Source organism: Podarcis filfolensis (assembly GCF_964270895.1).
Source record: "Podarcis filfolensis genome assembly, chromosome: 4".
NCBI classification, from domain to species: domain Eukaryota; kingdom Metazoa; phylum Chordata; class Lepidosauria; order Squamata; family Lacertidae; genus Podarcis; species Podarcis filfolensis.
The window spans coordinates 91,214,589-91,240,925 of NC_139607.1; the positions used below are offsets into that span (position 1 = coordinate 91,214,589).

General features: G+C 43.9%; 1 protein-coding gene and 1 long non-coding RNA gene across 2 annotated transcripts in view; both read right to left on the minus strand.

Annotated features, from left to right (window-relative positions):
- The window catches only part of LOC310761019, a 73,576-nt gene that overhangs the window by 38,819 nt on the left and 8,420 nt on the right, over window positions 1-26,337 (minus strand). The window lies entirely within an intron of this gene.
- On the minus strand, window positions 847-16,882 carry EED (embryonic ectoderm development). The gene is made up of 12 exons (XM_083609981.1): window positions 16,521-16,882; window positions 14,015-14,167; window positions 11,572-11,664; window positions 10,204-10,269; window positions 9,695-9,820; window positions 9,503-9,584; window positions 8,523-8,614; window positions 8,146-8,279; window positions 6,804-6,909; window positions 6,011-6,169; window positions 4,244-4,317; window positions 847-2,631 (listed from the first exon to the last, which is right to left on the minus strand). The coding sequence occupies exons 1-12, from the start codon at window positions 16,704-16,706 to the stop codon at window positions 2,505-2,507; spliced, it is 1,398 nt and encodes a 465-aa protein (XP_083466107.1). The 5' UTR covers window positions 16,707-16,882; the 3' UTR covers window positions 847-2,504.

Here is a 26,337-nt window from a genome sequence, read left to right on the forward strand (position 1 = left end):
TATTATTATTATTATTAACATAGGGGCTTTTCAGGACAGAGGTGCCACTGGCTCCACAGCCAATTTCTGCTGCTGAATGCATGCAGGTTTTAAGGTTCAGCAGAATAATTTTTCAAGCACAGCACAAAGTACCAACTGCAGCTGTTCGAAGGAAGACTGAAATACTGTACAAAATTAATCCCTAAAACCACACAGAATTTTCCCACGCTTCTTTGGCATTCAATACTGCCATGGGGCTAGGAACAGATTGTCAATGCCCTCAACCTTTAATCGAAACAAAATAAAATAAAATAAATAATTCCTTCCAATAGCACCTTAGAGACCAAGTTAGTGATTGGTATGAGCTTTTGTGTGCATGCACACTTCAGATACTCAGACTTTAATGTTGCTGAAGCAGCTCACAGAGTTGGTGTGAGCCTGCCATGCACACAGACATTGAGCTTCTTGGTGGAATATAAATGTAATAAATAAAATACATTTTTTAAAAACAACTGTAGGCTGCATCACTACAAAATCTGGGCAGGGAGGGCTCAAGTGACGAGTATTTTTACACACACACAAATATCCCCGCAGATAGAAAACTAGATGGCAAGGAGGAAAGGTTCTACTGGAGGAAGCAATTCAATGCTTCTCCACACAGAACATACAGATCCTGACCTGCACCTGAGAAAAAGTAAGAGTACAGGCAAGAATACCTCCTCAAGTAAGAAACAGACCTTTGTAAAAATGCAAATGTATGTTTTGGAAGACGTTCTAGGTATACCATTCTGTGACTGCTTATTTTTTTTGTTGTGAGCAAGTGATCTGAAGATTTAGGGGAGGGGGAAGAGAGTAAGTTAACACATATTTAATTTTATTTTTATTTCATTTTACCAAATTTAATAATTTTACATCTTGTCCCAACAGCTTCCATATATTACACATATCTGACACACACTTTATTCACATCTTGTTTTTATACGGTTAAACACACTTTTAAAGTCTCTGAAATTCATTTGCTCCCGTTCTGTTAAAGATGAGGCAGCTGGAGAATAAAGGCCTTTTTAGTGGTAGCACCAGGGTGGTGGTGGCTTATCTTGCCTCTTCATCGCGAGTTTTCAAGCACTAAATGAAGCATTTTATTTCGGCAGGTGTTTGGTATCTACTGAACTTAGTTTTTAGTTTGTCTGCCTGTGCCTTGTGTTGCTTTTGTTAAGAATATTAAGTATTAAAAACATTTATTTTCTTAAAGCCACGATGTGGAGCCAAGTGGGTTCAGAAGCAATGGAAATATCCTAAATAAGTACCAGGGTATTCTACACCAAGACAGTGGCTCTTTTTACCAACAGCAGTTAATTAACTATGTTCTCTTATTTCACTTTGCAATTCTCATTCTAAGTACAGTATGCCTGTATCCTGTGTTTTTTTCTGTACTCTCATTTTCCTACTCATATTGAAATACTGCCCCTCAATGAGGCCAAACTTAGATTCACAAAATGTTTAGGAGTATGTGTCGTTCCCCCCCCCCCCGCCCGAAGAAAGCATTTGCACCATAGGCATTGCACCTAAAGCCAAAATCACATATAGACAAAACACACTGAATGCAATGACAGGTGGAATTTGTATTTTCCCCTGGGTGCCCATCCCTTTTTATTTTTTCCCAAGCGCTTAAAGCTGAATATGCACAAATTAAATGTTTGCAAATTGCAGGGTTACTGTAATCGGATGGGTATGAGACAGAGAATTAATGTAAAGTAGTATATTCTCTGGGAATTATGGGAGTAAAACTTTTGCTGGACCAAAACATTAAGGGGCGGGTGTGTGTGTGTGTGTGTGTGTGTGTGTGTGTGTGTGCATGTATGTATGTATGTATGTGTATGAAACCATACCCAGGAAATTCAAATTCTGAGCAAGAAAGCTAAATTCCCCAACCTGTTTAATTATGCACATTTAATTTTGTTTGCATAATTTACTTGCTTTTGTTCATGAAGGAGAAGGGCAGAGAGCCGTATGGATAAATGTATCTGTCCCAGCCATTGAGAAATTATATCGGTCACCCTTCTTGGCTTCTGAGAGTTCCAAGCGGGCAATGCTGCACCATTTTCATGTTTTCACGGTCATAAGGACTAGACGTTTTCAAAATCAAGGAGAACTTTCTCATGAAGAATTCTGCACTCAATGTGCTTCTTGCATCCTGCAGAATTGTAGGGCACACCCATACTCATACAAACTTATTTAACACATGGCTTAACACAAGCAGCAAGTATATATACAGTACAAAGAAACTTTACATACTACAAACACTGAATTGAAATGGGACAATAAACCAAACGTACAAAAATAGTTTTATTAAAAAGCAGCAGCTTCTGAACAAGGCAATGTTATCAAAAACCAAATGTAAACATTGCTAAGTTCAACTGATGGGGGGGGCTACTCTGAAAGCAGTTACAGTACTACCAAATCAGCTAATTATTCTTGACACAAAAAGCAATATATAATTTTGTAATTCTCAAGTTGTAAGTAACTTATCGGAGCCTGTCCCAGCGCCAGATACTGGCATCATCACATACAGCTATAAGGATACTACTGTCTCTGCTAAAGCTGGTTTGTCGAATGGCAGCAGCACACTTTGGGTGAGTAAGAGTTGTACACCTATCAAAAGAGATAAAGCGTTATATTTCTCTTCATTCAACACCATGTGAACAAAAGGATATAAGACAACAGGCACAGTTCTTAACTTCATCCCTCCTCCCTTTAAACAACATCCTGATCACGTTATCCCATTTCTCCCACCCCAAAATTTGTTAATTTATGGAAGCTTTCTGGGTTGTATCACTTTAAACTGATCCATAGACAAGAAGCATGTGAGGCTTCTCAATATTCTTGTTTCCACATTCAGGGGGTGTTTTTAATGAAGGCACATCTTGTGATGCCTCACGTGCCCTATTAAGTGGTATGACCCTGAAACAGGATTTTCTCTCCCGGACACCTATCCCAACTATAAATAACTCAAACACTGAAAAAGCTTAATCACAGATCTATGGCAAGGGAAGTTACCATTCCACACACACACACACACACACACACACACACACCCATCTGTCAGAAATTAGTGCATGTTCTCTTTGTTCATACGAAATCATACACAAAGTTGTTCCAGATTCCCCACCGTGGCCCAGGTCTCTTACACTGTTACCTTCCCAGAACAAAGGCAGCAAGCTGTAATCCAAACTTTGAGAAGGCAAACATGCTTATGGCTTGTACAGTGGTGCCCCGCAAGACGAACGCCTCGCAAGACGAAAAACCCGCTAGACGATAGGGTTTTCCGTTTTCGATGCGCTTCGCAAGACGAATTTCCCTATGGGCTTCCTTCGCAAGACGAAAGCCCATAGGGAAATCTCCAGGACAGCGGGGAAGCGCAGCGCGTCTTCCCCACTGTCCTCGGACCTCCTCCGAAGGCTGGCGGTGGGGCGTAGAGACCTCCTCCCGCCGCCAGCCTTCGGAAGGCTCCTCCGAAGGCTGGCGGTGGGGCGGAGAGACCTCCTCCCGCCGCCAGCCTTCGGAAGGCTGCTCCGAAGGCTGGCGGTGGGGCGGAGAGACCTCCTCCCGCCGCCAGCCTTTGGAAGGCTGCTCCGAAGGCTGGCGGCGGGAGGAGGTCTCTCCGCCCCACCGCCAGCCTTTGGAAGGCTGCTCCAAAGGCTGGCGGCGGGAGGAGGTCTCTCCGCCCCACCGCCAGCCTTCGGAAGGCTGCTCCGAAGGCTGGCGGTGGGGCGGAGAGACCTTCTCCCCGCGCCAGCCTTCGGATGGCTGTCCTGAAGGCTTGCGGTGGGAGGAGGGCTTTCCTCCCCACCGCCAACATTCAGAATGCTGTTCTGAATGTTGGTGGTGGGGAGGAAAAACCCTCCTCCCACCGCAAACCCCGGGAACAGAGGAGAAGCGCTGCGCGCCTTCCCCTCTGTTCCCGTACCTGTCTTGAAGGCTTGCGGTGGGGAGAAAAGCCCTTCTCTGCACCGCCAGCCTGGCAAGCGGTCTCCATAGGAATGCATTAATTGATTTTCAATGCATTCCTATGGGAAACCGTGCTTCGCAAGACGAAAAACTCGCAAGAAGAAAAAACTTGCGGAACGAATTAATTTCGTCTTGCGAGGCACCACTGTACTTCTTTATTACAACTTCCTAAGTTACGGTAAAGGGGTTGACTTGTCTGTTTCAGTGTTGATAAGCAAGAATTGTGGTACAAAGGTGGGGATTCAGAAACACTCACTTGGCCTTATGAGGATCTTCTATTTCTAAGTCCCAGACATAGAGCTTGCCAACTTGATTGCCCAATGCCAACATCTAAAAAAGAACAGAAGATTTATGTAGCCAAATGCTGTGGTGACAATGACTGTTTCAATATTGCACTCTAATAATAATAATAATTATAATAATTTATTATTTGTACCCCGCCCATCTGGCTAGGTTTCCCCAGCCACTCTGGGCGGCTTCCATAGAAAACCAAAAATACACTAAAATACACTACATGCGAACATAATTTTCTTTCGTTTTCTCAACAGGTTCAAGAATAAAGGTTTCCCTAGACAACTCAAAGATAATGCACCATCAGTACCTTGGGAATTTCTAATCCTTTGCCCACTTGGTGCACTCCAGCTGTGCTGGTCAAGACAGTTGGAAGCTGTTGTCCAAAACATATGGTGGGCAGTGGATTGACTAAGGGTGCCCTCAGCAACTAATTAATTGATACTACATCACATTTTGGCAATTAGAGAAGCCAAAATCAAAATAGGGTATCCTTCCTTACTACACTTCTGGAGGCAATAGGCTTTTTTCTGAAAGAATAATAGACTATGGTTTAGTGTAGTTTTCCCCAGCCTTGCATCCTCAGATGCTATCAGACAGCATCATCCCCAATAATCATCTATGTTGTTTGGAGATTAGCAAGTGGTACCTCGGGTTAAGTACTTAATTCGTTCCAGAGGTCCGTTCTTAACCTGAAACTGTTCTTAACCTGAAGCACCACTTTAGCTAATGGGGCCTCCCGCTGCCACCGCACCGCCGGAGCACGATTTCTGTTCTCATCCTGAAGCAAAGTTCTTAACCTGAGGCAATATTTCTGGGTTAGCGGAGTCTGTAACCTGAAGTGTATGTAACCCGAGGTACCACTGTAGTCTGAAGATATCTGGAGGGCTACTGTAGGGGAAGGCTGGTTTAGAGTTGCATAAGCAAGGCTCATGCTCATGAGCTCTCTGCTCCCCTAGGATGGCTGCAAAGAGGTCAGTAACTTTTCCTTGATCTGACCGTTCCCCTCACCTCTGCTGTATTTCTATATTATGTAAGCCACCTTGTGAGGGCTTTGCCCTAAAAATATCTGAATGAATACAATATCCTCCTCCAGGACACCTTTAACACCCTTATTGTCCAACAAACCTAGTTGTAAGATAATCTCCTGTTATTTTTAATTATTTTTAGCAATATGGCATTAATTTTTTACTTTTGCATCCCTTAATATCCACACTGTGCATGTGCAACATGGGCCATGCATGAAGAAGAGCAAGGGTAGCCCATCCCGTTTTGCCACCCACACTTGCTGACCCGCTGAAGCCTCGCTCACCAGGGTCACACAGCTGTGGCTTCCAGGTTATTGCAAGAGCTCTCGCGAGATCTCACCAGAACCCAGGAAGTGCCCCTTGGTTTCCACTGCCTGAGGCGACTCTCAGTGTGCCTCACGGATGGACCGGCCCCATAGAAGAGTATACTACCCATTATGGTTTACGCACAACAGCCATATTTTATGATATATGGCATACCCGCGTACATATATTACAAAATATGGGAGCCTCAAGCATGCATGAGAAGAAGAAGAAGAGGAGGAAGAGTTTGGATTTGATATCGCGCTTTATCACTACCCTAAGGAGTCTCAAAGCGGCTAACATTCTCCTTTCCCTTCCTCCCCCAGCAGTGCCAGCTGAACTTCACTTGTGCACTGGACTAATCTTAAATATCCTTGCTTAATCTCTGCCTTGGCCCTTACCTTTTGCCAGAAATCCATTGAAAACCTCATATACCATATATCGCACTGACTGTAATCAAATCGTCCTAAAATGGTCACATTAGACTCGCTGGCCTTTATTTTATCGATGTCATCTTCCATTTTGCCTGGTTTCCAGCACACAATGGCATTTTCACACGACTGTGGACAGAGGGAAAAGAAGGTTTCAATATAACCCACAAAACATTTCCACACTCAGATCCTGCAAACGAAAATGTGGAGGAGATAGACTGCTTTAGGCCATCAACAGTATTTTTATTGTGGGGAGAGGAGGCGCACTATTGGGATTTTTAAAAAATAGTAGGGAGATACCATTTCAGTAAATTTTGAAATTTTCCTATTCTCATCAATTAAATTAAACGGCCTCGGTCCTGTATACCTGAAGGAGCGTCTCCACCCCCATCGTTCAGCCCAGACACTGAGATCCAGCGCCGAGGGCCTTCTGGCGGTTCCCTCATTGCGAGAAGTGAGGTTACAGGGAACCAGACAGAGGGCCCTCTCAGTAGTGGCGCCTGCGCTGTGTGATGTGAAGGAAATAAGCAGCTATCTTCTCTTTAAAAGACATCTGAAGGCAGCCCTGTTTAGGGAAGTTTTTAATACTTGATGCTGTATTGTTTTTAACACTTGATTAGAAGCTGCCCAGAGTGGCTGGGGAAACTCAGCCAGATGGGTGGGGTATAAATAACAAATTATTATTATTATTATTATTATTAACTTTTAAATCTTCAGAGATCAAAACATAAATGTGACATTATTGAAACTGAAGCCATCCTACCTTGGAAAGTATCAGATCTCCTAGCCATCGCACACAATCTACATAATTTCTATGTATATCTCTGGTGGAGAAGTCAGGAAAGTGAATTTTTTGAGAAACAAACGGCCTGCAAAGGAGAGAGTGGATGCATCTGATCAGCGCGGTTGGGCAGAGGAAAGACACAACTGCAAGAGCTTGGGATGCAACGACAATAGAGGTAGAATAATTTATATTTCCGTCTCGCCAAAATAAAAAAATATGGGTCACTGGCTAAATTAAAATATAAGAAGCCATGTCCTCTCTTCAACCCTCACTTAACCCCCCCCCCCCACTCAACTTCAGCAAAGCCTATATTAATTTATTAAATCACCATTTCCCATGCTATCAGAACTGAAAGACTATGGTTTAAGGGTTTCCACCAAATCTTGCAAGGATATTTATGCTAATATAGCTTAGTAAAGCCTTCAAACTTACAATGAATCTTAACAAACAATAAAATACATTATTTTAAACACTGCAGAGCTTGTCCTGCAAAAAAGGGGAAAGTGGAAAACTGACATTTAAGCTGCAATCCTATATCCACTTAACTGGAAGTAAAGTCCCATGGAACACTATGGGACTTGATTCTGGATAGTCACATACAGTGGTACCTTGGTTCTCGAACTTAATCCATTCCGGGAGTCCGTTTGACTCCCGAAACCATTTAAAAACCAAGGTGCTGCTTCTGATTGGCTGCAGGAGCTTCCTGCACTCAAGTGGAAGCCGCGTCAGACGTTCGGCTTCTGAAAAACATTCACAAAGCCGATTTGTTCAACAACTAAGCCATTCGGCAACCAAGGTACCACTGTATAGGTTTTGCACCGGTGGCCTAATTCGCATATCACAGTTCATTACCATGAACACATCAATGTCACCTATTTTTAAAGCCACAACAGCTGGGGCTTATCGCTATGTCCAAATCAGGGATCAAGATTTCAGTCCAACCAAACCACAATCTGTAGATAAGGTTTGTCCTTGGCTTACTGATCACCGTTTGTTTGGAGAGAAACAAACTGTAACTCCTAGTTCAGACAAAATGCTACGTCAGAGGTCATGGCTTGCATACTGGTAGGGCAAAACTATGAAATAAATAAGTAATAAATAAAACTGGCATGTTCACGGTAAATCTTTACCTATGATTTACCACTGAAGTAACAACTGGACCATACCTGTCATGGGAGGGGAAAAACTTCAAGCAATCTGCAGCCTCATTTCAAGATCTAACTACTTGCAAGTTTCAAAAGGTGATACATGATTTCAGTGATGAGCTGAAGAATATACTGGGGTGAGGAAAACATCACACTAGGATTGGGGCTGCCCTTACCTGTTGGTTTTATTGGGATTGTATTCATAGGACTCTTTGATTGCATTGATCATTCTCTTTGAATTGATTCGCCAGAGTTTCAGGGAGTGATCCATGCCACAAGACATAATTTTTTCACCAAGGAGGTCATAATCCTATACACAGAATGTAGCAACTTCAATTTTGCATACAAGATTAAAATAAAATCAACAGTGAAGCCCCCAGATTATACAAGTCAGGTTATTAGCTATCCTATTAAGCAAATTTCCATTTTCTGACCTATAATTAAAATGCAAACCACAATTTAAAATTTGTTTAGCAAAGAAGGGAAATAAACTTTGGAGCGGGGGTAGGACAGCACTGATAAATTTCAAGCTGCACAACAATTTTTCACTTACTGCACTTAAAACTTCATCCCTATGCCCTTCTACTCCTCCAAATATTGCAACCAAAGTGTCTGTTTGAATGTTCCACAGTCTCAATGCATGATCTAGTAAAAAGGGGAGGGGAAACAGAAAGGTTAGATTCCATCATCTCACAATAAACACAATAGTATATTCTGATCAACTAAGTGATTCAACCCCAAAACTGCATACAAAACTTATTGACTTGGTTCACATGTATTGCTAAGACAAACCATGGTTGGGGGTCATGGCCTCTCCCCCCCCCCCCATCATTTTGCTGCTGTGCTGAGTCAGCCATGGTTTGGCTTAATGCCGTCTGAACCTGGACTCACTGTTTTCTTCAGACAAACCATTAACTATGGTTTGGAGAGCTAAACCATGAGCTCATATTCGGACAACATGCAAAGCCAAACCATGGCTCAGTGCAGTACACAGCAAAACAACCAGGGAGGAGCAAGTTGGCGGCAACCTCCTCTCAAGGCTTGTTCCCATAATGTAACTGAGCCCTAGTTTAGTGCCATGTCCAAATAGTGGAAACTTAGGAAGGGAGTAACAGCCATTGTGCAATTCCCTCCACACAAAGGTGTATTTAGCTGAAGACCCACCTCTTTACCTTTTACACCTTTGATACATATTTTTTTTTAGGATACACCCTTATGCTCTAGACTCTTTTAACTGATTTTGATATTGTATTTTTAAACTCTTCTAAACCACCCTTGGATATAATGGGTGTATAATCTAAATTAGGGGGGGGCAAAATATGAAGATGGTGTTATATGTACTGAAAGCTAATTTGTGAAAATGTGTTGGGTAGTTTACATTTCAAAGTGCATTCTCCTTCCCACACCAATTTGAGGTTCCTATGTGGGATGTTGTGTGCATTTTTTGTGTTGCCCTTTCCCCCTTTTAGCTCTTACAGAACTAACCCACTACCAGATCGTTCCTAAACATTCAAAAGGAACCTACTTCCATACCTTTGCTCACAGACAAGAGAAGATTTGGATCCCTGGGATGAAATTTCAATTCATTGATTGCGTTGCCGTGGCCCACATAATGCTACAACAGAATTCAGAGGTCAGGTTATTCCCTCCACATCTCTGTATTTTTTGCATCAAAACGTTAGAATCGATTTTGAGCATTAATATTTACATCTTGTAGCAACTCACCTTTATGCACTGCATTGTAATGGGATTAATTATCCTAATAATGCCCCTTGATCCAGCCACAGCCAGAAGGGGGTGGCTTGTATTGCTATCATAGGTCCATGCACAAGTATAAAAGTTTTCATCTGCCTGAAGTGTGCAGTTAAGGGCTAGACATGCACCTGTGGAATGTCCCACTGCCCACCAGATATTTAACCAAAAATATTTAAACATAAACAAAGTAGTCTACAGTTCACAAAGCAGAAAGCCAAGTGCTGCTCCCTACTGGGCTTATGTGAAAGTGAAGAATGGTTTGAAGAAACCCATCAGTGGGAAAACTGAGAAACCACTGGCCTGGAAGGGACCATTCTGCAATGAACTCCAAAATTTGACATGGAAGGACATCATTTACTTTCATCATATTAACTGGTTAGTCTTGCAAAGTGTTTATTTAACTGCGTTCTCATTAAGCAGGGAAAGCTATGAAACCATTCTCAAACCAGCCCTAGAAACAAAGACCTAGTAAAGGATACATCGGCATCTACGTAAGACTGTAGCAACCGTATTTCTCCTTGTGAATGGCATTCATATAAAGTAACCTGGAGGTGGATGAAGCACAAGAAATTAGAGAGTTCCCGATTCCCACAGCTGGACAACTCCACACAGTGTATAGAATTAGTCATACAATAATCAAGTTTTCATCCACTTCTACTGAGAGCGATGGAGGCCGGTCCATTAGGGCAAATGGAGCACTGCTGCTCCACCAACCTCATTCTGCCTGCAGCCAGCCCTCACCTGCCTGCCTTTCCTCCCTACCTGCAGCCCGTCAAAGGGGTGACCCTACTTGTGAGCTCCCCCCTCCTCAGTTTCAGTATTGCCCTTGCAGAACTCAGCAGAAGAGGCAGATGGGGACAAAAGTAGAATTAGTTGGCTTGGCTTCGCATTGGCTGCACCTGTCACTGACATTTCTACCTACTGTTGGGCTTCCCTACCTTCCACTCTACCAGTCCCAAAGGGCACTACCAATGATTGAGGGGGACATAATGACTTCATAATGAGTTTGACCAAACTGCGGGAGGCAGTGGAAGACAGAAGTGCCTGGCGTGCTCTGGTCCATGGGGTCACAAAGAGTCGGACACGACTAAACAACAACAAATGACTTCATCTGTGTGCATTCCTAATATATCACCAGGTCAGCAATTTCCTTAAGTTGTCCTCAGGCCTGTTCAAACCACAAGACCTTCTCTTATGTCCACAGTGAATGGGCCTCAGGTTCCTATGCTGCCTCTGATATATGAAGTCTAGTTAGAGAATTATTAAAAAAAAAATCTTTGCTGGAAGTTATTTAGCTAAAATGAGCAGTTATTACCAATCGTGAAAACAACTACCTTTGAGAGGAGTGCTTGATTATAGCAGCAGCTGCAGGAAGCTAACTGTTTCAAGGCTTATGTAGTTTTTTTTCACCTACTGCTTATTGACATCGCACTACTTGAGCAGATTGCAAATGTCTCTTTTGAGGTATTTAAATATGCTGCCAGGCAGCGGGGGGGGGGGGGGGGGTTAAAGCAGGATTTTGACATTTTACTTCAGCTGCACACCCAATGAGCAGACAAGTGATTTTTCCTTTCAAACCCAACTTTTATACTCAACTGAGTATGAGCATTCTCAACACACCTTCAACTGGAAGTGTTCCTAGCAAACCCATGTATATGCTTATCTAGGACTGTGGCCATCTGCAACTACCTTTGCACTATACTATCGTACCACATCACAAAACTGTTTAATTTGGCTCTTGGGATCAGAAATAATGCCTAGAGTTTGGGAAAAACCTGCAAGACATATTTCAATGTTAGGAAAAGGAAGTGAGTGAAATGTAAAATAAGTTTCAACATGTCACTCACTCTGTTACTGCCAACCGTAGCAAACACCAGGGGATCGCCTTCCTTGCTGTGCCAGTTAAACTGTACCCCAAACAATGGCAGACTATGGTCTTCCTGAAAACGAAAAAAGGTATAAGAAGAATTTGCTTCAAAACAAAAGTTGTGAGAGAAGACAAATGCATTTAATATATTTAGGACATTTCTTTTCAGGGCAGAAGTACACATTATGCGGACTATGGGGATGCTGCTGAAAAAACCAGCATTCCAATGATGACGTCTCTCCCTGTCATCAGTACCATTTTGGAACACTTACCCAGGTTGCAATGTTATCACTGCCATCAGCCCCGGCCAGGGTGGCCAATAATCAGGGATCATGGGAGATGTAGTCCAAACACATCTACATGGTCCTACATGGTCACAGGGTCCCCAACCCTGATGTAGAATGGGGGAGCGGAAACATACTGCACGACATCATAGGGAAGTATTTCCAAGTGGTACAAGGAAGCCATTTTTGGTGGCAACACTATGTCACCAACACTACTAGGCTAAGGTGACTTGTCTGCATTAGCAGAATTTTTTTGAACAAACCTTAGAGGTTGAGAGGAAGGAATGTTGCCCATGGGACAACTCTACTATTAGTAAGCCATTCATGAAAGCAATGCCTGCCAGAATCGAATTGTGTCCAGCCTACTCCAAGAAACCTAGGTATACATGCTAATTAACCCACTGTAGGACTTGCTGGTGAAGGGTGCATAATAAATGTCATAATAAATAAATGGCACAATTTTCCTTCCAAGTTTTGAGTTTTCCAACTGAAGTTATGAGCATGGACTAGGATGGAAATGGAAAAAGAGGGCTCAACAACTGGTAGGAAAAGAAACTAAACAAAAGCATTGCTTTTCCAATCTCACTAGAAGTCTTATTCCAATTTATGATACAGGACGCTAGGAACTGGAAGCAGGCAGGAGTACAGTATTAAAGAATAAATCTATAAATACTGACATTTCAAGGATTCCAAATATCATGTCAGATTTTAAATAACTCAGCAACATACACAGCATACAAATTATCCAGCCTTAGTCAAAACAAGTATGTTACCCTTCTCACAATGTTTTACTGGGAGTTGTAGGGATCAGAGCAGATAGTAAGATATGTTGTAACAAATATAGCAATCTACAAACAACACCACAGACTTTTGATAATCTTTTGAAAATAAAACTTTTGATAATTTTTCCCCTGCTAAATGCCTTCTCCCCAAGACAGACATGTGCTGTAACTGTTTTGTTATTATATTTTCAAAGGTCTCCAGGCCTATACTTCTATTTCAAAAGAAGTCAGCCTTCACCTTCAGTGGCTGATCTTAGCCACCCGAAAAGAGAGACTACACCCTTCAGTTTCCTGTTATTTGTTAAAACATATCTTGCTTTCCTGTGGTACAAACTTCAGCTAAAGGCAACAAGGTGAAACATGTACAAAAGCACGCAAAGAACATTTAGAATAGGAGTTTTGGACTGATCTGAGAGAAAACACTGCTTTAAGCTTTAAAGGACTGCAATGCTGAAAAACAGCATCAACATGATAGTGATTACTATCTTCAGGATGTGTCCATGATCTAACTTACCTGCTGCCACAGAAAGAGAAATCATTATATTACAAATAATATATAGGCAACTCTCAACTTAGGTGGGGATTATGGTAAATTCCAGAGATAGTGCATAAAGCCAAAATCACATATAGTCAAAACACATTGGGTTCAATGACAAGTAGAATTGCCAAAGTCTTTTCCTCTGGATGCCCACCCCCTTTTTAATTTTTATAGTTTTTTTGCCAAGCATGTAAAGCTGAATGCACACAAGTTAAATGTGTGTGTTGCAAGTTACTGATACTTTAAATTTCTCTAAAACTGCTTCTGAATTCCCCTTCATACGAGCAGGACCTGCTACCTGGTTAAGTGCGCTTAGGTGGCAGGGCCACTAGCTTACATGGAGTATGTATCTATCCACAGCCAGTTGTCATGTAAAGTACAAGAAGCCTGTTCTGAGGCAGCATTTTCCTGAACACAAGATCTTCCTTATGGACTGCCCAGAACCACCACCTGACTGCTGTTTGAAAAAGAATGCCAGTTGAAAGATGCCTCGTTCTGATCCAGTAAATAAGTCATTTGGATCACTGAAGTACAAAACACTGTTACAGTGGTACCTCAGGTTAAGAACTTAATTCGTTCTAGAGGTCCGTTCTTAACCTGAAACAGTTCTTAACCTGAGGTACCACTTTAGCTAATGGGGCCTCCCGCTGCTGCCGTGCCGCCACCACACAATCTGTTCTCATCCTGAAGCAAAGAATGAGAAAGGTACTATTTCTGGGTTAGCAGAGTCTGTAACCTGAAGCATCTGTAACCCAAGGTACCACTGTATAAAGGCAGCAAGCAATTTTCATTCTAATGAGATGTCTGCTGACAAAATACCTTGAGGCTGTTTACACATTTGAAGGAGTATTTGCATTTCTTTGACTTCCATTTTCCTTTCCCCCAGCTTTTTCTTCCTGGAACATTGGGGGTGTTTGTAGGGGTGTCAGGGCGTTCAGTGTTAGTACCACTCTCTATGCTAACAGCATCATCCTGAAAGCATAAAGAAGGTTGGTTTTCAAAACAGATCAAGACCCACATTCACAGCAAAAAAGCTAACTTACTAAGTGAAGGAAGATCCTCCACCTACTTCAGAACAATGAGCCAACCTTATTCAGAAATAGAGGATACTGAGCATTCAAGGACAATAGGCAAGATGATTCACACGTTTAGAGAATGAGTGGGCAGATCTATTTGTCATTTGCCACAGATTGCCAAGGATTTCTGATTCCCAGCTGTTTTAAACAGTAGCAGCAACAATTATTTCCCCCAGCTGCTCCTAAATTATTCCACTGAAATAAAAAAAGCTCGCAGTAAGCAGAAATAGTTTTTTGTCCTGAAGGACTGCGAGCTCCATTAAGTTAGGGTCTCAAAGCAATCGCCTGTGTTTTAACTTCTTTAAATCCAAGTGTATGGCTTTTGTGCCAAGCTCTGGTTGGTGAATCCTGGCATACTAGTGAAAACCTAAGTAGATGTCAAATAAGGGGTATCTAACCTGAGTTCTTGCCAATTTGCTGGTTTCCTAAAAGCAGAGAATCATCAGCTGTACTTTCTTTTTAAAACAGAGATGACATTGGTAGAAACTTAAGATGCCATTGAAAATTATTTTGCCTACCCATCTCTTCCATTCAGAAACAAATTTCCTTCCACGGAGAAAACTAGCAAGTCAGTGAGAAGAGTTATAGACTAGCTTTACCCCTGACATGCTAGCTTTCTATGTGCAGATAACTGGAGTGGATACAGAGAAGATGGCTAACACAGAAGCCTAAATATAATCAGGGGGAAGTATTTTAGCCCAACTCTCTCCCTAACTCATTCTAATTTTCTATTTATAAAAGCAAGTGTAGCAAGATGGCAAATATAGAAGCCTAGGTTCCAGGAGGAAACTGTTCTACATTACAATTCTTCTTGGCACCCTAGCTATCTAGATGCAAAGGGGTCCTCCTTTGATTTCTTCTCATGAACAAGCACTCCACCACCTGCAGCGTAAAAGCCTAGAGCAATAGCACCCCACACACAGGCTAACCACCTGTATATGAACATCGGTTTCTGAACAGCAGCAGTGTATAATCAAGAGAACACCCGCCAGATGACGTGGCCTCCCAAAGCCCCAATCAGCCCCAGCCAGCATGGGCTAGTGGTCAGGGATGACTGCAGCTGCATAGACCTTCCACCTTTTGACCTTTAAACCTGCTTTCTCCCACCTGGCTACAGAAGCTGGTGGGCTACAGCTCCTATCCTTCCTTACCACTGCTCCCAGATCCAGCGGGAGATCACCATCAACTTCATTTAGGAATTGCTTCCCGTGAGGCACCCCAAAGAGGATTAAGGTCTAGGAAGAGGCTGCAAACCCACCTTCAGGGCAGCAGGTTGGAGGGGAGAGGCTGCCTTGCAGTGGGAGGGATGGGACCCTCCAGCCCTTGAACCACAACTCCCAACAGCCCCAGAAACCCCCTCGGGAGATTGTGGACTCTCCTTCCTTGAAGGTAAGCAGAGGCTGAGTGGCCATCTATTATGGATGCTTTAAGTTGATGGTTCCTGCATTGCCAGGGGTTGGACTAGATGACCCTTGGGGTCCCTTCCACCTCTACAACCGTAGCTGTCAACTTTTCCCTTTTCTTGCGAGGAATCTTATTCAGAATAAGGGCATTTCCCTTTTAAAAAAAGGGGAACGTTGACAGCTATGTCTACAACTCAATGATGGGAGTTGCAGTTCAGCAATACAGTGGTACCTCGGGTTAAGTACTTAATTCGTTCCGGAGGTCTGTTCTTAACCTGAAACTGTTCTCAACCTGAAGCACCACTTTAGCTAATGGGGCCTCCTGCTGCCGCCACACCGCTGGAGCCCGATTTCTGTTCTTATCCTGAAGCAAAGTTCTTAACCTGAAGCACTATTTCTGGGTTAGCGGAGTGTGTAACCTGAAGCGTATGTAACCCGAGGTACCACTGTACCTGGAGGCTCCCCCACACTTGCCCTAAGGGAGCCTCAGTGTGGTGAACAGTGAAGAGTGCCTGGCTAGGACCTGGGTTCAAATCCCTACTCAGCCACGAAGCTTGCTGGGTGACCTTGGAGCCAGTCACCCGCTCTTAGCCTAACCTATTTTGTGAAGAAAAAGTGGGGAGGTGGGGAACCATGTGCACCACCCTGAACTCCTTGGAAGATAAAGGCGACATATACATAAGTAAATTAATAATAAAAATTATAAACAGGACAGCCATGACCTCAGGCTCCCCCTCTCAGGAGGGAGGGGAGAAGACCACCAGCCCCCCCCCGCGTTGCTAAGAGACGCGCTAGGCCCCAAGCCTGAGAGAGGGATGTCTTCCTATCTCAGGGCCCCCCGCTCACGTTCTCGTCACCGGACAGGTCCCCCGGGTTGCTGTTCTCGTCGCTGCTCAGCTTCTGCTTCTTCGCCGGCATCTCCGCTCCCGCCGTCGCCGCCGACACCCCCGCGGACGATGCTGCTGCCCCCGCTGTTGCCGCCTCCGAGGCCGCCTCTCCTCTGCCTCCGCCTCCTCTCCGCCGCTCAGACATTTTCCCCGCCCCTCATCCCCGCGGCCGTAAAGCGCGGCGGAGGCGGTGTCGCGAACGGCCAGGCGGGGGCGGAGAGAGGAGACGGAGGCGCACGCGAGGAAGGGGGCGGGACGAGGGAGGCGCGAGAGAGCGTTTATTGGAGCTTAACCGCGCCGCCGCAAAGCGCGACCGGCTTTTCACCCGCCCCTTGGCGTCGTAAAAAGTCTAACAGAGAGAGCGCGCGCAATGCGCGCGGCAGAAAGAGAAGGGCGCGCAGTGACGTAGGGGAGGGAGAGGAGAGGGTGGCCGTTGGCCGTTAGAGGGCGCGCGCGTTTCTGGGAACCGGGTGTGATTTTGATTTACAGTATTTTATTTTTTTGCGCGTGCTTGGCGGGTCACGTCCGCACGACGTTCTTTTAAAGCGGCCTTGCACCCAGGGCCGGATTTAGGTTTGATGAGGCCCTAAGCTGCTGTAGGTAATGGGGCCCTTTAATATGTCCAGCTGTCCTCTGTCAACAACAAATTGTCGCTGTGTTTTGTGTTGAATATATGTTATATGGTAATTTATGGACCTAATAGGTATCTCAAGCCATTTGCACATAACAAAAATATGTATTTTATCAAAGTAATTGTCGGACTGAAATACAATTAAGAAGTAGTATATTAATAGTGAAATACAATGGAGAAGTAAATAATAGTGAAATAATTATTAAGCTCTAACTTAAAGTGATTTTTTATTCATAACCAACTTAATAATGCAAACACATTGGCATTTGGCAATAACAAAAGTTCCTTTAGAAACACAATTTACAAAGACTCGTGATGGGGGGGGCAAGAGAGTGGGGCCCTAAGCTATAGCTTGTTTAGTTTATATGTAAATCCAGCACTGCTTGCACCGCTTTCAAATGGCTTTCCTTCGGGAATGTTTCTTTCTTTTTGGTCACCTAACAATCAATAAAACCAATTAAAGACATCGCCACCAAAACATCCCGCCATATTAATATGGCGGTACTTTGGGTTGTTCTGGTTTTGTTAAAGGACATTCTCCCCCCGCCCCCAAGAGCCACAATTTTCAGCACCTTTAATAAACTACATATAGTGTTTATCCAGAATTCACGTCCCATTCATGTCAATCAAGTCCCGCTGGAGATTGTTATAAACTACAACTCCCGCCAGTCCCAGCAAGCATGGCAAATTGACAGGCATGATAGGAGTTGTAGTTCAGGAACCTCTAGAGGGCCAAAGGTTCCCCACATCTGCTGTAACCAGAGCCAGATTTAGGTTTGATGAGGCCCTAAGCTACTGAAGGTAATGGGGCCCTTTAATATGTCCAGCTGTCCTTTGTCAACAACAAATTGTCACTGTGTTTTGTGTTGAATATATACTATATGGTAATTTATGGACCTAATAGGTATTTAAAGTCATTTGCACATAACAAAATATGTATTTTATCAAAGTAATTGTTGAACTGAAATACAATTAAGAAGAAGTACCGTATTTTTCGTCCCATAGGACGCACTGGCCCATAGGACGCACCTAGTTTTTTTTGGGGGGGGGGAATAAAGGAAAATTTCCCCCCTTTATTTCCCCCCCAAAACCAGGTCGGGGAATCCAAACCAGGTCGGGGAACAGTGGGATGGCGGCGCTGCGCCTCCCCGCTGTCCCCCAAGCTTGTGGGGCTGCCCAATGTCTGCCCGAAGCGCGGGGCGCTCTGCTTCAGCGCACACTTCTCCCCAGTGCCAGCCTCCAAACCAGGTCGGGGAACAGTGGGATGGCGGCGCTGCGCCTCCCCGCTGTCCCCCGAGCTTGTGGGGCTGCCCGATGTCTGCCCGAAGCGCGGGGCGCTCTGCTTCAGCGCTCCCCGCACTCCGTGCAGCAGGCTGCTATCTGCAGCCTAGGGAGCCCTGCGGAAACTCCCGCAGGGCTCCCTAGGCTGCGGATATGTTCCCAAAGCGCCGGGCGCTCTGCTTCCAGCTCGCCCTGCGCTCCGGGAAGCAGGCTGTGGATGTCTTCCCAAAGCGCCGGGCGCTCTGCTTTCAGCGCGCTCCGGGAAGCAGGCTGCTGTCCGCAGCCTAGGGAGCCCTGCGGGAACTCCCGCGGGCTCCCCAGGCTTGCTGATAGCTTCCTGAAGCCTGGAGAGCAAGAGGGGTCGGTGCGCACCGACCCTTCTCGCTCTCCAAGCTTCAGCGAAAGCCTGCATTCGCCCCATAGGACGCACACAGATTTCCCCTTCATTTTTGGAGGGGGAAAAGTGCGTCCTATAGAGCGAAAAATACGGTATATTAATAGTGAAATACAGTTAAGAAGTATTTTGGGAAATCCGGCACTGGTAATCCTATGCATGTGCAGAGTTGAGCTGTAAGGCAGAGATCAGCAGTTCATAAGTGTTCATAAGTGTACCAACTGCACGTACATAGATCAGCACAGGAAGACCAACCTGGAACCATTTTGATTCCTAAACTGACCAAATGTTTTCTCTGCAAGGTCAAAGTGGGAAACCTCCCCATTTCTCTTTCCTCACAAATCCTGTCTTAAGGGCACATTTAAGATATGAATAGGGTGTGAGCCTGTGACCTGGCCCAGGAACTAAGTATTTATCATTACAAAAGACTGGCCAGGCTACCCAGGAAATCCAATCAAGTAACCTGCCAGACAGGAGATAAACAAGGACAAGAGATAAACAACATCTAAATTTCTGTTTAGACCGCCTTTTCTATGATGTAGGTATGATGTATCTGAGGAGTGGTCTTAGGTTACACCCCTTCTGTGATGTATGTATGATGTTTCTGGGGGTGGTCCTGATCTACAGGATGGGAATTTCAAAAGTTTTTAAAAGGCCTTGCACACCATTTTTCTGGGTCCCATCTCTCTTCTGTGGGTGAGGGGAGCACCCTGTTGCAACAGATCAATAAAGATCAGGCTTACTAGCTGCTTTGCTTCTCAATATTCTCTGGTTGGCCTCTGTTATTCTCTCCTACCGATAGGGAACCTATATAAGGACTCTATATGGACTCTTGGATACCCCATAAGGGAAAAGGGCAATTTTTATTTACAACAGACACAGATCTTCTTTCCATAATGCTAAAAGTGCAATCTGTGATGATTCAATTAAGGCTGCAAGCAAGCTCTTGCCTGGGAGTAAATCCCATCGAAGCGTTTGAACACAACAGGACTTTCTTCTGAGTAGGCATGTACAAGATTGCCCTGTTTGTGACGATTTTCACAAACAAAAAGACAATTCTTTGCTCCCCAGTGTGGCCCCTACAGCTTTAAGAAAATGTTAAGAAACTGCTGAAGCTTTGAAACTGCTGAGAAAAGCATTTTGCTTTGCAAGTTGCCTCCCCCCCCCCATGGGGCAGAAAGAAGCTGAAACTTTTATCGCAATGCAATACACGCAGGTTCACAAAGCACAATAGCTTCGTGTAACACAGTGTATTCATATGAAGACCATTCAGGCACCATGAATTAAAGCTCTGTCAGCAAAAGCATGCCTCTTGCACTTCTGGCCAGCAACAGCTAGTTGCTTTCCTGAATAAGGTAATGGGAAAATGTTTCTATGCATATGATTGGAGGAAATTGAAAATCTTTGTGAAAAAAACTTATAAATAACCCCGCAGGAGGTTGGGAGGGTTTGTCAGATTTTCTTGGATTACCTGCTGAACCGAAAGTAATAAATGGCTGGACTTTATCTCCTCCTGGCTCCTGAGTTTTATTGGCTAGACCCATGAGTTTACAGCCTTTTTGGCTTGCACCAATTCCATAATTGATACTGTGAACGAACAGGATGAAGGGACCATGACGCCTCCATCCAAACAGACCACTCTAACCACCAGTCCTCGCAATTCAATCAGTAATTCTGTAGACACCATTAAGAGGACGCCTGAACCTAGAACAGTTACCATTAAGAGGTCCCAAGTGGAATCCAGATCTGTGGTGGAAACCTGCATGGTATTTTTGTGTCTGATGTAGAAGATGAGAGCTCTGCCAAAGGACCTAACAGGCTGGAGCTTGGAGACATGATACTTGAGTATGGATCTGTTGACCCTCCAACATTTCTCCAATGAAAATAGGGACGTCCTAAGGAAAAGCGGAACCTTCTGGGATCAAATCAAAAACTGGGATGGCTTCTGGAATATAGGGACACTTGGAGGATCTGCTACGGATGATACTTCATGCACCTGATGAAGTGGACTTTATTCCATTAAAGCTTTGTGCCATAATATATATGTTAGTCCTTAAGGTATTACAAGACTCTGGTTGTTTCCAGAGAACCTATTTCATTAATTTTTATTTTGGCTTCTTTACAAGGAAATTAGAGGACATCGGTTGCTTATCAAACATTCATTCTGATTTGTTTGTAGGGAGATTAGCGTTTACTGTATGGAACCATATAGAATACAGTGGTACCTCAGGTTACAGATGCTTTAGGTTACAGAGTCCGCTAACCCAAAAATAGTATCTCAGGTTAAGAACTTTGCTTCAGGATGAGAACAGAAATTGCGCAGTGGCGGCGCAGCGGGAGGCCCCATTAGCTAAAGTGGTACCTCAGGTTAAGAACAGTTTCAGGTTAAGAATGGGCCTCCGGAACGAATTAAGTTCTTAACCCGAGGTACCACTGTATATGGTTTGAGGGGGAACTCATCAAGCAGAAGCATTTCTCAAGAATTACAGGATATATATGAATTGTGGCTAACTTCATGTACGCTCTGCTTCAAACACCAGCGGTGGGAGCGCATTGGAGCTGGAGTAGTGTGTACATAGCCCATGTGGCTGAGCAAAAAGCAAGAAAACTCAGAAGTCCATTGTGTTCAGTGGAGCTTACTCTCAGGTAAATATGCATGGATCACAGACTCAATCATGATATCAATGTGGGCTCTTTGTTGACACCTAATTTTTGGAAGGCTGGAGCATAACCCCTTCCCTTTCCCAGCCTTTTGCTTTCCAGATGTTTTGGACTGTTCAGGGCTGTGTGGAGGGCACCAGTTCTAAGCCTAAAACCCTATTTGTAATTGTGGTACAAGCAACGCTTGTATTTTTAAAGGATAGCCTAAATCTGGCAGGAAGGAAACAATTGAGCTAGACAGGAAGAACAGAAGTATATGCCTTAAATGGGAATGTATCCCTTAAATAGGCACTGTGCTTTTCCCACATCTTGAATGAGTAATTTTGGAAACATCTGGAGAACCTTTCTTTAAAAAAAAAATACCAAGTTCATACTTCATGTTTCCTCACCACCCCCCTCAAAGCACACTGCACGTCATAATGGGATATAAATGCTACTGGTAAGTAGCTGGTGATTTAACCATGGAGCTTTTTATTGCTGCAAGGTTCTCGTGACAAGGAACGCAAACAGCAACAGGATGATGAATGTTCTTGGTCTCCTTCGGGATAACAGTTCATGTGGCCTGCAACTATCTACCTAGGCTGGCCTACGTGCTCACATTTTGCGGGATTCAGCAATTTTTGGGAATTTCAGCAACTAATATTCAGAGACCTCCAACAATGTGGCTTGTAGCATTTGACAGCCTTATCTTCCGTGAATTTGCCTAACCCCATTTTAACACCCTCCAAGATGGCAGCCATCACTGACTTGTGGGAGCAAATTCCATACGCGTTGTTTTTTTTTTTTTAAAAAGAATAGCAAAGAGCTATGAGAAAGGCTGTTGTGGTTCAATGTAAGCAAGTGTAGGGCAATGCACATTGGGACACCAAAACAAATCCCCAACTTCACATATAGACTGGTGGGGTCTGAACTGACAGTGACAGACCAAAGAAGAGCTATTGGGGTCTTGATGAATAGATCTATGTTGACCCAGTGTGTAGCAGTTATGAAAAAAGTCTGAAAATAAAACTGCCAATATCATAATGCTATTATGTTCAACACTATGGAATTCACTTGCACAATATGCAATGATGCACATGAACTCGGACAGCTGTGCTACTTCTTTCCTTTCACCTGCATTCTGCTTGCATATTTGTGAATCACCCACATAATGCAGAAATGCCTCGTCACCACCAGAGACTTGGCTCCTCCAAAAGGAAGCCAAACCCTGGTACCACTTCCTCTTGAACGTCACACTGTTTGGGGAAGTAGGGTGTGTGGGCAACAACAAAAAGCAATAAAGCCATGGAGACAGGAGTCCAGATTGCAGCTTCATCAGCCACCTCTTCAAAAGCTCTTCAGGACTTGGCAAGCCACATGTTTGCAGGCAACCGTTTACAGATAATAAATACTAGATCTCATCCAGCGATGACAGCCTCATAATTTACGTACTGCCCTTTGACAACAGACCAGTTTAAAATCAAATCAAATTTTAGAGAACACAACAGACTGCAAATCATATCTAATATCGGCGGAGAGAACAATTCCGTAACCAACACGCAGGGGAAAAAAGAAAAAAGGAGCATTAAATTGTTCACCATGGTCATCAAAATTGAGCAATAAAATAATCAACTAAAATTCTTTGCCCTGTTCCTCCTCCAAAAGCTAGTAAAAAGAGGTGCCTCTTGACCTGTTTCTGAAAAGAATATAATAAAAGGCCAGTCCCATCTCAGAGGGGAAGTCCACAAATGCGGAGCCACCACTGAAAAGGCCCTCCCCTGCCTTTTGCGTTAAATCAGATGGCTATGGGTATAGAAAATCAGTTTCATGCCCACCAACATCTTCTTGACCACCTTGCACTCCAAAAAGAAAATACAGCTAGAAGAGATTCATTTCAGGGGAATTCAGGCCATTTATTTAAAAATTATTAGCTACCACTTCAGATCCAAAAAGCAACCATGTTCTCTAACCTCATAAAATTAAGTAAAATGATAACACTGACTAGACCTGATAGCAAGTGGCTTCTGATCTGGTTGGTTTCATTCCTAAGAAAATTTACACATGCACACCAGAACAAAATGTATTTTGATGTGCTGGAGAAGACACATTTGTACTGTGGACACTGTTAACTCTATCACATCTCCTCCAAGTCTTTGAAAAGTTGTATATACATACAAATTAAGAATCGTAGAGTACTTCCATATGCCACTTCGGCTGTGCATTCATGATGACATGCAATCGTGATTTTATGTGGGATGCAGTCATATACAACCCAACTTTTAATGCTGTTCACATCTGCAAAAGTTTTGGGGTGGTCACATTGTTTCATTTCCAAGCAGTGCCTATCCTGTAACTTGCTGCCAAACTCCTTTTATAGCACAAATATTCTGGGGTTTTTTGATAATTATTATTGAAACTTTTCATCATACAATACAATAAAAACTAATCTAAAGAAAAGATGACAAGAAAAAAGGAGAGGAAAATAGATGGATGAGGGAAAATACAATGCAAAGTCCTCTCTCAAAGTTCTCACACAGAAGGGGATGGACCCTCCCAGCTCTCACCTGGGAGTTCCTTTTCTTCTCCCAGCCTCCCACCCTGGGAGATCTTCCCTTCTACGCCTCTCACACAGGGTCTTTCATGTTCTGGTTTATTTTTGTCCCCACTTTGTTGCACAACACTCCCTCTGGACAGCAATAATGTGCGGAATCCTCAAAGAACAACTGAGAAAACAGAATAAATCCACCACCAACACGCTAATGTTGTGTCAACAACATGTTGCAGAATATTCTGTTCTTGCTTTTGCTCTCTTCTGCTCTTTTGTACTTTTTGTGGTTCTTTGCTTGGGGTTAAGGAGGGGTTAACATGCAGGTGGTGATGCTTAGCTGTTGAAGGACCCTGTGTGAGAGGCAAGGTAGGAAATCTCTCCCAGGGTGGGAAGATGGGAAAAGAAAGGGATGCCCCCAGGTGAGAGCTGGAACCTGGGAGGGTTCACCTTTCTCTGTGTGGGACCAGTTAAGATTTACCTGTGAAATAGGACTTAGTAGCCTTTCCCCCCCCTCCCCTTCCATTTTTGTTTAGATTGTTTTTATTATGATGTATTATAAATAATCAGGACGCGGGTGGCGCTGTGGGTTAAACTACAGAGCCTAGGGCTTGCCGATCAGAAGGTCAGTGGTTCAAATCCCCGCGACGGGGTGAGCTCCCGTTGCTTGGTTCCTGCTCCTGCCAACCTAGCAGTTTGAAAGCACGTCAAAGTGCAAATAGATAAATAGGTACCATTCCGGCGGGAAGGTAAACGGTGTTTCCGTGTGCTGCTCTGGTTCGCCAGTAGCAGCTTAGTGACCCGGAAGCTGTACACTGCCTCCCTTGGCCAATAAAGCGAGATGAGCGCCGCAACCCCAGAGTCGGCCACGACTGGACTTAATGGTCAGGGGTCCCTTTACCTTTACCATTATGAATAGTCATAATAAAATCTTATATAAAAAAGAAAATGTTGCAGAATGTACCCCCGAAAAGGCAACAGCCTGAAATTGCCCATAAAAGAGAAGGGGCTGGAAGACAGATTTTGAAACAAATGGGAAAGAGGATAGTATCCTTAAACCTTTCAGAAAACAGTGCAGAGAAATCAGGAACAGAGCAGCACCTTGGCTTAAGACCCTATGCACCATTTGGTCTCTGTATACAGAAACACATAAAGTCATTGTGGGGAGGAAATCAAAAAGGAGTTTGCTGCTCCGTCAATTCCTGTGGTTCCAAAGAATTTGGGACATTTCTGTTGTTAATAATAGAGAAGTGGCACAGCAGCAACAAAGGGATCTCTCTTGGAGTGATTTCAGACGAAGGGTTTTTCCCAAGCTCTGGACAGCCTGATTCAATATGCCAAACACATGCACACCATCTGGAGGCTGTGGCAAACCCTGTCAGCTGATCATTCCTAATCCCAAAGATGAGCATCATGGGAACTGCATTGCATCAAGTGGACTGGATGGCTTTCTGGGCTTTTGCATTGGTAATTGCTAGCTTAATTACCTTGGGTGGCCAGTGGCTATTAGCTACTGCACACATCCCATTGTTTCCATGAAAGCCAAAATAAACTGTTCAACAGTTTAAATGTAGGCAAGAAAGAAACAAAACTTGCTCATCCTCCTGACACCAAATGGCCCAGACACCACCAACAGAATTTGCTGCTGTAGTAGCAGGATCAGGCCAGCTTCTCTACTTGGGATTTGTGTGTGTGTGTGTGTGTGTGTGTGTGTGTGGTAAAGTGGGCTTGGGAAAGGATTGCAGCATTCCTCCTTTCCTCTGTCCAAACTTTTGTCCTCCTAGGTGGCAATGAACAATATTTTCCCCTTGAGTTTCTGCAGATTGCCTCTCAACATGGCATTTTGCCACTAGAACCCACACCCTGGGATAACTCAGTTGGTAGAGAGGGTTGCAGGTTCGAGCCCCATGCTGGGCAACAGATTCCTGCTTTGCAGGGGGCTGGACTAGATGACCCTCGGGGTCCCTTACAATTCTATGATCTTGCATTGTTCATAGACTCTTCCAAAGCAGAAGCTATGTGCTTCTGTTTTTGCAGATTAAGCACTGGGTGGAGCTCATTTGAAACAAACAGATAAAATGGAGCTCAGTTTCATTAAAGGGAAAGGATATTGGGGTTGGGGTTGCTGCATAAATCTGAAATTACCCATTAAGAATTCAGTGGGGAGGGTACTACCTTAGAGAGATGCAGGAAGATGGAAGCTGTTTCCACCCTATCCTTCTAGCACCATTTTACTTTCAGTGGGGTTTCCAAGTAAGTATTGCTGTAGGAGTGAGGTGTTAAGG